The 14,652-nt window shown below is 38.5% G+C and overlaps 2 protein-coding genes across 2 annotated transcripts; both read left to right on the forward strand.

Moving 5' to 3' along the window:
• The first annotated feature begins 258 nt into the window (after positions 1 to 258).
• On the forward strand, positions 259 to 5,274 carry LOC146694157 (extracellular calcium-sensing receptor-like). Its single transcript, XM_085478693.1, has 7 exons — positions 259 to 292; positions 2,309 to 2,468; positions 2,546 to 2,834; positions 2,934 to 3,689; positions 3,792 to 4,019; positions 4,103 to 4,226; positions 4,367 to 5,274. The coding sequence occupies exons 1-7, from the start codon at positions 259 to 261 to the stop codon at positions 5,272 to 5,274; spliced, it is 2,499 nt and encodes an 832-aa protein (XP_085334819.1).
• Positions 5,275 to 10,954: 5,680 nt separating this feature from the next.
• On the forward strand, positions 10,955 to 14,412 carry LOC146694158 (extracellular calcium-sensing receptor-like). The gene is made up of 6 exons (XM_085478834.1): positions 10,955 to 11,112; positions 11,198 to 11,486; positions 11,731 to 12,537; positions 12,632 to 12,859; positions 13,260 to 13,383; positions 13,514 to 14,412. The coding sequence occupies exons 1-6, from the start codon at positions 10,976 to 10,978 to the stop codon at positions 14,410 to 14,412; spliced, it is 2,484 nt and encodes an 827-aa protein (XP_085334960.1). The 5' UTR covers positions 10,955 to 10,975.
• The last annotated feature ends 240 nt before the right edge of the window (positions 14,413 to 14,652 follow it).

Consider the following 14,652-nt stretch of genomic DNA (forward strand, 5'->3'; position numbering starts at 1 on the left):
ATAAATCAAATCCCACTAAACATCATATCTATATTGGGTCCATCAATTCTGGTCATGGATTAATGTCCAAAGCAGGTCCAGATCTTGGACGTCAATATGATGTTCAACGTTTGAGCTTTGGACTGGGTAATATTTCTGGACATTATGTGTCTATGACAGGTGCAGGAAATGTACATTATTTATACATTTTTTTAAATCACTTTTTAATTACAAATGTGTTTTATTACAAAGAGCTTATGGTTGTAAGAGGAAGTGAACATGGTTGTGATTGGTAGAGAAGTTGCAATGACAAGTAGGAGAAGTTTGTGAAAGTGTATATGTATGAACTGGACTATCTGCTCGACAGTCTTTGTCAACGCGCACATTTTCCAAACTGTGAGAAGCTGGGGACATGTCCACCGAGCAGCTGCTCACTTTTGTTTTAGCTTCAACAGCCTGCGGCATCTTGGAGATGTGCACTGATCACTCTGCATTTCTTTGTACATAAATGTTATGATCTAGACCCATTTCAGAAGGTGGCATACTGTTCCAGATCATTTTCCAATAACTTCATTTGATTGTCTCAGCCACAAATGATAGCTAAAGACGGATACAAAAGTGTAAACAAAGCAACAAAAAGATTAACTGGTAGTCTATAGAAAACATGTCCTTTACCCTCTGAAAATATGTGACTACTGACACTATCCGGTCTTTAAGTGATGACGTGACGAATCCTGCTTCCGGGTCTAAAGTAGTCTGTGTTTAATATGGCTTTTGTGTTGTTAACATGTTTAATGTTATGTATTTTCTTCTATTTAATCTCAAAAAGCTCCTAAAACAGTCAGTGATCACTGTTGACCTCCCTCGGCTTTCATTACTGCTAATCATTTATTTAAGCTCAGTTTTTAAAACCTTAGGATGTAACTACAGCCCAGCCCATGCAGCAGTATATGAATGACTAACCTTGTATTGTGGATGGATTATCTCAGTTGTTCTCCTGGCTGAAGTTTGGTCCTTTTACAGTATCCTGCCATGCGATTACATTTGTTCCTGACCACCGAGAACACTCACGTTAACTTTTATCGAGTGGAAAAAGGTTAGCTTGTTTACATTATGTGTGTGTGAATGCCAGAGTGAATGAATAAAGTGCTTTGGGTGCCTTGAAAAGCGCTATATAAATCCAATCCATTATTATTATTATTATTATTATTATTATTATTATTATGCTCACATAGCTGTGTCACTAGCGGTCACGTAGCAAATCATTATATACCAGCTAGCCAAACTTCAGTAACCCTACAAACGTTACTGCTGTTCTGACTTCATTTATGTTGGATGTGATAGAAGAGCCGTACGTTTGAATTTGTTTCCAAAATCCATCAGTCAGTATTTAGATGGAAGCTAGCGAGCTAACTTTCTGCTAATTTCTAACTCCGTTAAATGTCATAAATTCCGTTTTCATGGATGCCCGGATGTTAAACTCAATTGTTACACCTGGTAGAGCAGAACGCTGATCATTTTATTACAGATGAAAAACTTTAGACAGTTTTTCAGCTCTCAGTGATGCCACAGTGATCATTTGATTTATGGACCTGGAGTTTGAGCCCAGACACGGCTAGTGACGTCAGACTTAAAGACCGGATAACAACAGTATAAAAACAACATTTAAACAGGCTTTAGGCTTTAGGCTAAGTTTTGTTAAGTTTGGCATTGAGAAGATGTCCACAACAACCACAGTTTGACTATAAATAGCCTGTACATGGCGGTCCAACAGACATCTACACTAGATGTTCTGTAGACATTGAGAAAAAAATGTCACCTGGCATTACAAAACAACCCCTCCAGTGGACCAAAACTGGATGTCCAAAAGTGACATATTAAAAAGGTTACTCTGACATCACTTTGCATAGTGGGATTAAATTAAAATTTTAAGTATTTATGGATTTTTTTTCAAAATGCACAAGTTTTATCTAATATTTTATGTTAAATCCTCAAATTGTGTATAATTATGCATTGATATCCACTGGACTTTATGTTTGTTGGTCTGAAGTTATAATTTGTTTCATTTGTTTAATATAAATTTGGAAATCTAAAAAACCTAAAATTGTAACAAATCATTATCAACACATAATATCATGACGAGGCCCAATGAAAGTTTTCCTGTCTCTGATTGGTTGGTAAAAACTAACGTATCCTGCCATGGTCTAAGATAAAATTCTGCTCTAACCCAGACAAGAGTAGCTTTTTCCCACCATAATGCATACATAGAAGATGTTGTCATTGATAACAGGGCTAGTGTTCATTGGATTTTTTGCATTTCAAACTGTAGAGGAGAAAGCTTCTCTGTGTCAAATACTGGGGAGTCCAGAGTTTCCTATGATGTCAAAAGAAGGAGATGTTATGATCGGTGGAGCCTTTTCCATCCACAGCAAAATAACATCGCCTTCACTTGTCTTTACAGAGAAACCCAAACGCCTCAGGTGTTCCAGGTAATTTTATGCTATTAACAAAAATACTGAGTTTTGTGACAGTAAACACAAGTTTATATTTCCTTGTCATTTCTCAGTGTCAACCTTAGGGAGTTTCGATTTGCACAGACGATGATATTTGCTATTGAGGAAATAAACAAAAACAGTTCTCTTCTTCGCAATGTTTCTATTGGATATCGTATTTATGACAACTGTGGCTCAACACTGTCCTCAATGCGTGCAGTTATGGCCCTGATTAATGGTGATGAATGGATGCTGGGAAAGAGCTGCTCTGGCCAATCAGCTGTGCATGCTATTATTGGGGAGTCTGAATCCTCTTCAACCATTGTTCTGTCACAAACTACTGGACCATTTAAAATACCAGTGGTAAGAGGGATGTTGATGGATATTCCATGTATGCATATGAAATGTAAACTTTCCTTATTCTGTCTCTCTTTCTTGCATCTTTCTATTGTGTGTACTCAGATAAGTCATTCAGCTACTTGTGAGTGTTTGAGTAGCAGGACAGAATATCCTTCTTTTTTTCGAACCATTGCCAGTGACTTTTATCAAAGTCGAGCCCTCGCTCAACTGGTCAAGCACTTTGGCTGGACCTGGGTTGGAGCAGTCAATAGTGATAGTGACTATGGTAACAATGGCATGGCTATCTTCCTCGCTGCGGCCCAAGAAGAAGGAGTATGTGTGGAATACAGAGAGAGGTTTCACAGGGCAGAACCAGAAAAACTTCTAAAAGTGGTTGATGTGATCCGTAAGAGCACTGCCCGGGTTATTGTTGGTTTCCTGGCCCATGTAGAGATGAACAACCTTCTGGAGCAATTGAGTCTGCACAACATCACTGGCAGACAATTCATTGGAGTGGAGGCCTGGATTACTGCTAACAGCCTTGTGACTCCTACCAGCTTTGCTGTATTGGGAGGCTCACTGGGCTTTGCAGTGCAAAAGGCTAATATCAGTGGCATGGAAGATTTTTTAGTCAAAGGCTTTTGGGAGACAGAATTTCAGTGTAAGGAGGCAAACCAGGACAGTATGATAAATACTACATTTTGCAAAGAAAATCAGGATCTAATGGAGCTGATAGATTATGATGATGATGTGGCAGAGCTGAGATACTCCAGTAACATTTACAAAGCAGTCTATGCTGTAGCCTATTCTCTGCATAATATCCTAAAGTGCTCAAACATTCAAGGGTGTGACAAGAAAGTTCATGTTACTCATAGGCAGGTAAACTAAACTAATGACTAAACTTTTCTTTGTTTTGTACATCAAAATAGTGATATTAATATAATGGCAATATATGACACAGTTTAGTTTTCTGGTCTTCAGGTAGTGGAGTCCCTAAAGCAAGTGAACTTTACTATTAAGAATGGGGATCGAGTGTGGTTTGACAGCACTGGAGCAACTGCTGCCAGGTACGAGGTGGTAAACTGGCAGCATGGACCAGATGGATCTGTTCAGTTTATACCAGTTGGCTATTATGATGCTTCTCTACCTCCTGGTCAGAGGTTTGTTCTTAAAACGGAAGCCATTGTGTGGCCTGGAGGAAGCAAAGAGGTAAATATTTTAACTGATAAAACAACAGTTAAAAATGCGTCTCTTCAAAAACTTTCACATATTCCTCTTTATTGGATCTGAAGTTGCCTGTCTCAGTGTGCAGTGTCAGCTGCCATCCAGGAACACATAAAGTTCTTCAAAAAGGAAAGCCAGTCTGCTGCTATGACTGTATGCCATGTGCAGAAGGAGAAATCAGCAACACCACAGGTATCACAGTCCTGAATTACAGCAACGTGCATACACTGTTTGCTTTCTACAGTTTATGTGTCATGTTTAAGTCTTCTGTGGTACAGTTACTGATTTACAGTTACACTGATTTAATACCAATAACACTATTTTCATTACAGATTCTAATGACTGCAAAAAGTGTCCTGGAGAATATTGGTCCAATCAAAACAGAGATGCATGTATATTAAAAAATGTTGAGTTTCTTTCCTTCACAGAATTTATGGGAAAGATTATTGTGTTTTTTACTTTCTTTGGTGTTCTCCTTAATTTGATAGTGGCTGCTCTATTCTTAATCAAGAAGGACACTCCACTGATAAAGGCCAACAATTCTGAGCTGAGCTTCCTGCTGCTCTTCTCCTTGACTCTGTGTTTCCTGTGTTCTCTAACTTTCATTGGTCAGCCCTCCGAGTGGTCCTGCATGCTTCGACACACAGCATTTGGCACAACTTTTGTGCTCTGTATCTCTTGTATTCTGGGGAAAACAATAGTAGTACTGATGGCCTTTAAAGCTACACTTCCAGGGAGTAATGTCATGAAATGGTTTGGACCTGTACAGCAGAGACTGAGTGTTCTAGCATTCACTCTCATACAGGTATTGATTTGCATTCTTTGGCTAACAATAAACCCACCATTCCCCTACAAAAATATGAATCATTACAAAGAGAAAATTATACTTGAATGTGCCCTGGGATCACCTGTAGGTTTCTGGGCTGTGTTAGGATACATAGGGCTGCTGGCTATGTTATGTTTTGTACTTGCTTTTTTAGCTCGAAAGCTGCCTGATAATTTCAATGAAGCTAAATTTATCACTTTCAGCATGTTGATATTCTGTGCAGTGTGGTTAACCTTTATACCAGCTTATGTCAGCTCCCCTGGAAAATTCACAGTTGCTGTGGAAATATTTGCTATTCTGGCATCAAGTTATGGGCTACTCTTTTGTATTTTTGCACCAAAATGCTATATTATTGTAATTAAACCTGAACTGAACACAAAGAAACATTTGATGGGAAAAATACAATCAAAATAAATCAAGGCACCAGTTTTATTTCAAATGCATTTAGTCATATACTTTTTGATTTCACTACTTACCCTTACGTTTTGGTGTGACATTCATTTTCACATGTATTGTATTTGTATTTTCTAGTTTTTCAAAAATCTTCAAAAAATTGTACAAAGTGAATGTACGATGTTTTCTGTAGAATGTAGAGTTTTCTTTTTTGTATTGATTTTGATAATTTTATAGTGTACTAATTCTAACACTGTCAGTAATATTAACAATAACAATCAACAATAAAAATGTGTAATAAAAATTTGATACACTTTTTTTGGTTCATTATTAAATTGGGAATTAAGTGAATATAACGTTCTTTAGTTTAATATGAATAAATTAAACTAAAAAAAACTACTTGTCGCACTTTATTATTAGCATAGGTATAGTCTACAGCAGGGATGCTCACACTTTTTCCGCATGTGAGCTACTTATAAAATGACCAAGTCAAAATGATCTACCCACTACAAAAATCCAAAACATATACTTATTTATAAATATATTGAGGATTCTTTATATCTACAATGTATATACATGCATAACCGCAATATCCAATATTTCACAACACAATTAACTATGTAAATTTTTTGTCATTACCTGAGTTTACTCTGATGACTTGCACTGAATTGAATCAGCCAGGGATGCATAGTCCGGACAGTAGCTGCTGACGGCCAGGTTTAAGAGAAAAAACCGAGAGCTAAAAATTGGAGTTAACTCGCTGACTAGCTTGTCAGTTTTACTACACTTCGCGCCGCTGTTTGCGCATGCGCAGCGACCTAAGCGTCAGAAAAAATCTGATGTCATCTGACTGGCTTCCCTGTATCAATCAAGTGACGGGATGGATGATAGGCTGGCATCTATTTTTTTAATGCCATGCGATCTACCAATACTACCTTTGCGATCGACTGGTCGATCGCGATCGACGTATTGAGCACCCCTGGTCTACAGTATAGACAATGCCTTCTGATTTGCAAACCTTTATCATGTACACATGAGTCAAAAAGCTTTGTCATTACAAAATAAAAATGCTTGAAAAAACACAGAAACCTGAACCTGATCCTGCAAATTGTTGGATTATTGCAGGGTCTTTTTACCTTATAATATAAAGCACCTTGAAGCAACTGTTATTGTGAATTGCTGTTATATAAATAAAATTAAATTGAATCAGTTCTGAACTGAGTTCTGTGTTTAATATGTTAAAAGTAATTTTTTCAAATATTGCAGTATGCACTTGTGAACCAGGCCTCTTTCTCAGGCATGACCTGTTCACACTCAACCTTTTAAAAACAATCACTCCTCAGCACTGATCAAGTTTGTTGGACATAGTACAGCCTCACTGACAGAAAAGTGCAAGGTACAGTGGGGCAAAAAAGTATTTAGTCAGCCACCGATTGTGCAAGTTCCCCCACTTAAAATGATGACAGAGGTTAGTAATTTGCACCAGAGGTACACTTCAACTGTGAGAGACAGAATGTGAAAAAAAAATCCATGAATTCACATGTAGGATTTGTAAAGAATTTATTCGTAAATTAGGGTGGAAAATAAGTATTTGGTCACCTCAAACAAGGAAAGTCTCTGGCTCTCACAGACCTGTAACGTCTTCTGTAAGAAGCTTTTCTGTCCCCCACTCGTTACCTGTATGAATGGCACCTGTTTGAACTCATCATCTGTATAAAAGACACCTGTCCACAGCCTCAAACAGTCAGACTCCAAACTCCGCCATGGCCAAGACCAAAGAGCTTTCGAAGGACACCAGGAAAAGTATTGTAGACCTGCACCAGACTGGGAAGAGTGAATCTACAATAGGCAAGCAGCTTGGTGTGAAAAAATCAACTGTGGGAGCAATCATCAGAAAATGGAAGACATACAAGACCACTGATAATCTCCCTCGATCTGGGGCTCCACGCAAGATCTGATCCCGTGGGGTCAAAATGATCATGAGAACGGTGAGCAAAGATCCCAGAACCACACGGGGGGACCTGGTGAATGACCTGCAGAGAGCTGGGACCAAAGTAACAAAGGTCACCATCAGTAACACACTACAACGGCAGGGAATCAAATCCCGCAGTGCCAGACGTGTTCCGCTGCTGAAGCCAGTGCATGTCCAGGCCCGTCTGAAGTTTGCCAGAGAGCACATGGATGATACAGCAGAGGATTGGGAGAATGTCATGTGGTCAGATGAAACCAAAGTAGAACTTTTTGGTATAAACTCAACTCGTCGTGTTTGGAGGAAGAAGAATACTGAGTTGCATCCCAAGAACACCATACCTACTGTGAAGCATGGGGGTGGAAACATCATGCTATGGGGCTGTTTTTCTGCCAAGGGGACAGGACGACTGATCCGTGTTGGGGACAGGACGACTGATCCGTGTTAAGGACAGAATGAATGGGGCCATGTATCGTGAGATTTTGAGCCAAAACCTCCTTCCATCAGTGAGAAATTTGAAGATGAAACGAGGCTGGGTCTTCCAACATGACAATGATCCAAAACACACCGCCCGGGCAACAAAGGAGTGGCTCCGTAAGAAGCATTTGAAAATCCTGGAGTGGCCTAGCCAGTCTCCAGACCTCAACCCCATAGAAAATCTGTGGCTGGAGTTGAAAGTCCGTGTTGCTCGGCGACAGCCCCAAAACATCACTGCTCTCGAGAAGATCTGCATGGAGGAATGGGCCAAAATACCAGCTACTGTGTGTGCAAACCTGGTAAAGACCTATAGTAAACGTTTGACCTCTGTTATTGCCAACAAAGGTTATGTTACAAAGTATTGAGTTGTATTTTTGTTATTGACCAAATACTTATTTTCCACCCTACTTTACGAATAAATTCTTTACAAATCCTACCATGTGGATTCATGGATTTTTTTTTTTCACATTCTGTCTCTCACAGTTGAAGTGTACCTCTGGTGCAAATTACTGACCTCTGTCATCATTTTAGGTGGGGGAACTTGCACAATAGGTGGCTGGCTAAATACTTTTTTGCCCCACTGTATATCAGACAACAGTTTACGGACCATATTCAGTGTTAGTATTTATCATACAAGCCCAATTCTGAAACAGAGCGTTCTCACTCCCGAGGCGTAACATGTCGACGTTTTGTCACGTCCCGCGGCGTTCCTGAGGAACGCGAAAGGAGACCTTCGGCGTTCTTATGGTACGCGGTGGGTTATGGCTGGAATCCAGTGCACTGACGCTCCCGCGGTAATAGACGTTCCAGCCCCTGTATTCCAGCCCTAAACCTAACCTTATCCCTAGCCCTAACCATAACCTTATTCCAGACCGTAACCAGGACTTTAATGATGTTAAATAGCGTGTTTCTAAGCGATTTGAAGAAAAAGAGCGAACATGTGTAGGTTCAGTCCAGACGGTTCTCATATTTCCTCTTTTTCCGAGGTCGTCATTTAGGAACGTGGTGGGTAGCCGAAAACGTAATATGGTGACGATTTGTCACCTAGCGTAAAATGTTACGCTTTGGGAGTGAGAACGGGTTGTCTGAAAATATTGGGATATTGTACAAAATCTGTTTAAAATTTGTTTACGCTATTGTGGATAAAGTATGGGTTTCTACGATACCATCTCACACACATGTCCACACAGAGAGAAAAGAGAGAAAAAATGTCAGCCATAGACATCGCCACTATGATACCATGATGTCACCCATTAGTTTTGGACTGCATTTTAAAACCTCAAGATTAATGTGACTTCTGTGTTAATGCTATAATAATGCTAACATTTCACTCACCACTGCTGTCAGGACACCTGTCAGTCACAGTGGCTATGCAACTAACTACAGTATCTATGTGAACGAGTTACAATAAAGTCCAAAGATGTCAACAATACATTTTGTACTCACTTATAAACATGATTTCAGTTGTAAAGCTCCTTGTGATTGCTTTTTTCTCTAGCTGATTGCCACAGTCACCCACATTTTGAATCAAACGCACCAACCTGTTAGTAGTCATTTACCATGTACTCTCAGACATACAGCGAAACCTGAAAAAGTGTGATGCAGGCCAGAAATGTAGAATATTTGCCCTCAAAGTAAAGGTTGTGCTTCATAACTATAATCAACATGTTTCAAGAGGTAAAACTTTAAAGGTAAATGTTCTCTGTTTCTGGTTTATGGGGCGCCGTTTGTAAACTGAAGCATGCTGAAATTAACTACCAGCATGTCCAGAGATTTAGCTGGACATATGCTGCGGTGATTGTAAAGTGGACACTGCAGTTGCTTAGTGTGACTACTGCTGAACCTTTGGATGGCCAACAAAATGGCTCTTTCGATGTTTTCAGCTAAATCGCTGGACATGTTGGTAGGCAAGAAGTGAAGCAGCCCATGGCGGTTAGATGTGACTGTCAGGCAAGAGCAGACAAACAACCTGACCACTACCGGCACACTTTAGTGCCGGAGGTTTTTGTAAAGCTTTTATTTTGGTTTTCTGTTGACCTGTACAATAAATTTGCATGTTAGCTAAATATTTAGTTTCCCGTAACATTTAGATTTAACATTTAAATTTAAATACAATATTTAGATTTAGTATTTAACATGTAGATTTAACATTTAAAATTGTGTTTTAAATATAAAAAGTTACAAATGTTTTAGTAAATGTTGTAAAAGTGACTCGAAAAAACATGTTTTTGTAAGGTTTTAAGCTATATGTGGAAAAATTTTGCCGTTAATTTCAGCATGTTTCAGTTTACAAACGACGCCCCATACTGGTTTGCTTCACCCTTTTCCCAGTGTAACTAGAGCTTGGCAAGTCACTTGCTTATCTTTATCGTTCATACTAACTTTCAAATGTGGGAACTAGCCAGCCGTAGCTACGTATGCTGCAGTGCCATAACGGTTTGTGACCAGTTTCATGACTGCTAGCAATCTCCAGTAACTACTCATGAATTTCAGATTTCACTAGCAACTTTTGGTTGCCAGTGGGTTACTAATCAGTCTATATAAGTGTGTGAGTGTGTGAGTGTGTTTACAAAACAAATATTTACATATATGTCTTGTTTAGAGTCTTTATTTAGTTACCACAAAGGTTATGGAATGTTGCCACCTAAAATATCTTAAATAGAAGTTTGACAGCTGTTTAAGTATTAAGTATTTATTTTAAATTGTGTTGATTTTATCACACTGCCAAATGGTTCCTGTTTTGAACCATCAATTAATAAAGAAAACTGTGCAGCTGAATTAGAATATCTAGCTCTGTGTGTGTTGAGTTGTATGGTCCCACGTGGAGTCTTGTGTCATTCAAAAATTTAATGTTTTTAAATTATTAAATCGTTTCAATTACCACTATTATAACAATTTACATAATTTACAAAACAATTTACACTATTATTATATCAAATGTTTCCAAAGAAGACAGCTTAAAATATATGCATTTTCTGGTAAGGGTGACTCAAAAAAAAAAAAAGCTGTCTCCCATAAAAATCGCAAAACAGTGTGACAATGTATGTCATACTGTGATATGATAGGAGGACCTCAGGCTTCATCAATTATAGCTCTATAAAGCTCTGCCCATTAAAGAATACACATGCTTGGTCAGTAATATCAAAACAGAGTACAGGGCTGTACATGCATGAGTGTGGTTGTCTGTAAAAGATGTATGACTGCACATTCAGAGTGTTATTTTGGGGTTTATTTATGGGAGTCTGCAGAGCAGAGGAAAATACTGTTCTCTGTGAAATGCTGGGAAGTCCAGAGGTTCCTCTTTTGACTAAGAAAGGGGATATTACTATTGGAGGAGCTTTTTCTATCCATAGCCAAATCTCAAAGCCTTCGTTCTCCCTGACTCATACTCCAGAAACTCTCACATGCTCCAGGTTTGTCTTTTTTCCCTTTGCAGGGTTCATGACTTGAAGAGCTTTACATTACACTTTTTAAAACACTTTTTTTTACTCTTTTCAGGATAAATTTGAGAGAATTTCGTTTTGCCCAAACAATGATTTTTGCAGTAGAAGAGATCAACAATAGCAGCACTTTACTGCCTAATATTTCAGTTGGTTATAAGATATTTGACAGCTGTGGTTCAACACTGCCTTCAACACGTGCAGTGATGGGTTTACTAAATGGACAGGAAAGGACAGCAGAGAAAACCTGCAGCAGTCATTCATCTGTTCATGTCATCATTGGAGCTTCTGAGTCTTCCTCAACCATTGTGATGCTACAAATTTGTGGGACCTTCCAAATACCAGTAGTAAGTATTTATAATATTTGTGTCAATTTTTTATAATGTGACTCTCTCCAAAAATTGAAGTTTAGTAACTTTTTTGGTCACTTACAGGTTTATGTGAATCTTAGATTTAAGGCTTCCAAGCTTTACATTAAATTTAGTTACAAGCCAGAAACAACATTTTGTTTTGTCTCTGAAGACCCAACTGTAAATCTCTTCCCACTTACTTGTCAATTTGTTTTTGTTTTTCTCTTTTACTTCATTTCAGATCAGCCATTTTGCCACATGTGCTTGTCTGAGTAACAGAAAGGATTACCCTTCATTCTTCAGAACCATCCCCAGTGATTACTATCAGAGCAGGGCCCTGGCAAAACTGGTAAAATATTTTGGATGGACATGGGTTGGGGCAGTCAGAAGTGACAATGATTATGGCAACAATGGGATGGCAACTTTTATCACAGCAGCAAGTCAGGAAGGGGTTTGTGTTGAATATTCAGAGGCCATTTCAAGGACTGACTCTAGTGAGGAGGTTGCAAGGGTGATTGAAGTGATTCGTAGTGGCAGTGCAAGAGTTTTGATTGCCTTTCTTGCCCAGGGTGAGATGGACATTTTGCTGGAGGAAGCTCTGAAGCAGAACTTGACTGGGTTGCAGTGGGTGGGCAGTGAATCGTGGATAACAGCAAGTCATTTGACTACTAAGAGGTACTCTGGCATACTGACAGGGTCTCTGGGCTTCACTATCAAAAAGGCAAAGATTGCAGGCCTGCGAGAATTTCTTTTACAGGTTAACCCAAGTCAAGATCCTCAGAATAGTGTGCTAAGAGAGTTCTGGGAAACGGTTTTTGGCTGCAGTTTTCAATCCAGGCTGCCTGGTCAGATTCAGTGCTCTGGCTCTGAGAAGTTAGAGGACATAAACAATCCTTTTACGGATGTATCACAACTAAGGATATCTAACAATGTGTACAAGGCTGTGTATGCCATAGCTCATGCTATGCATAACTTGTTAAATTGTGGTCAAAGTGCTAAAGCCATGAATCAGTCATGTATATGGAAGGATCATTTAGAGCCAAAAAAGGTAAGACATTACCTTACAAAATCGTAGAAAAAGTATTTATTTGATCTAGAATTCTATATATGCTAAGTTACCAACCCTCGTTTTGGATTGGTAGATTGTGAAACACCTCCAAGATGTCAATTTCACTCTTCAGTCGGGAGAAAGAGTATATTTTGATGAAAATGGAGACCCTTCAGCAATGTATGAACTTGTGAACTGGCAGAGAAACCAAGCAGGAGATATAATTTTTGTGGCTGTAGGGAGCTATGATGCTTCACTACCAAATGAAAGTCAGCTTGCCGTGAATGGAATCAATATAACATGGGTTTCTGAATCCCGAATGGTAAGTCTATTTGAGAGCAAGGAATATTTATTTAATACTTATTTTGCAGGTTGATTAAAATTAAAATTTTATTAATAAAAACTGTCATTCAGAAAGTTTTTTAATATTGAACTTTAGCAAATAAAAACAATCTCTCCCACATACAGATATGTATAATCCTTAATTTTCAATGTTAATTTTCAATAACAATGTTAACATAACAGCTTCAGAACTATTTTTATGTTAATTTTCCCCTCTGATGCAGAATAATGAGTAAAATAATGGTCTGAAGGTTAAATGCATGTTTGTATGTTTTTCTTTCTTCAATATTATTAATGTGAAATAAATTGAACAATCTAAATTCAGTATGTGGATTACAAGAGGAACAAACTGTGACCTTTGAGTTGTGGTGTTGTTACAGAAGCCATTGTCTGTCTGCAGTGAGAGCTGTCCGCCAGGTTTCCGCCAGGCTGCAATTAAAGGCAAACCCATCTGCTGTTTTTCCTGTATTGCCTGTGCTGCTGGAGAGATTAGCAACTCAAACAGTGTGTAGAAAATTTCCTGTCATTTTTACTATGTAAAAAAGTGTTAATAAGTTGATACATTACTAGGAAGTGTTTATTTCAGTATTAGGTGTATCAAAATACTTTTTTATGTTTGACACTTTCTACTCAGATTCTGCAGTGTGTTTACTATGTCCGCTGGAGTGCTGGTCGGATGAAGATCGCAGCCACTGTGTTCCAAAGGTGATTGAGTTCCTGTCTTTTGGAGAAACTATGGGGGGCCTACTCGCCGCTTTCTCATTGTTTGGAGCAAGTTTAACATTGGCAGTGTCATGTGTTTTCTTTCGGTTTCGTCACACACCTCTTGTCAAAGCCAGTAATTCTGAACTGAGCTTCCTGCTGCTCTTCTCCTTAACTCTGTGTTTCTTGTGTTCTCTGACCTTCATTGGCCAGCCTACTGAGTGGTCATGCATGCTACGCCACACAGCTTTTGGCGCAAGCTTTGCCTTGTGTATGTCATGCATTTTGGCTAAAACTATAACAGTGGTGATTGCCTTTAAGGCTACAAGGCCAGCAAAAACAGTTCCTCAGTGTTCTGCTGCACTTCAGAGAACAAGTGTGCTCAGCTTTACTTTACTCCAGCTGCTGATTTGTGTGCTGTGGTTAATTTTTGCTCCACCATTCCCCTACAAAAACACAGTCCATGCCACTGAAAAGATTATACTAGAGTGTAATTTAGGTTCACCTTTAGGATTCTGGGCTGTTTTAGGATATATAGGACTTCTCAGTTTGCTATGCTTTATCCTTGCTTTTCTGTCTCGAAAGCTGCCTGATAATTTTAATGAGGCCAAATTCATCACCTTCAGTATGTTGATATTCTGTGCAGTCTGGGTCACTTTTATCCCAGCATATGTCAGTTCTCCTGGTAAATTTACTGTAGCTGTAGAGATATTTGCTATTCTGGCCTCAAGCTTTGGGTTATTTTTCAGTATATTTGCTCCAAAATGTTATATTTTATTAGTGAAACCCGAAAGAAATACAAAAAGACATATGATGGGGAGAAACCATTAAAAAATAATAAATGCACGAGGGTTTGCTTACTCCATCTTTAAGATTTGTTTATTTTAATTTGTATACAATCATTGATCAATTTATTACTTTATATATTGGTCCTGGAAACCAGTAATTCAAATATGTATTGCATTTGTTTATGTTTTACTCTTTAGTACGATGTTAAAATGTGAACCACAGATGGAATATGTAATAAACAATAATAACTTAGTATAAAGAGTGGTTATGTTGAATGAAAAG

The sequence above is a fragment of the Copadichromis virginalis genome, linkage group LG14 (assembly GCF_057382275.1).
Source record: "Copadichromis virginalis isolate Kocher_CV1m ecotype Utaka linkage group LG14, C_Virginalis_male_GT1.1, whole genome shotgun sequence".
In the NCBI taxonomy this organism is placed as follows: Eukaryota; Metazoa; Chordata; class Actinopteri; order Cichliformes; family Cichlidae; genus Copadichromis; species Copadichromis virginalis.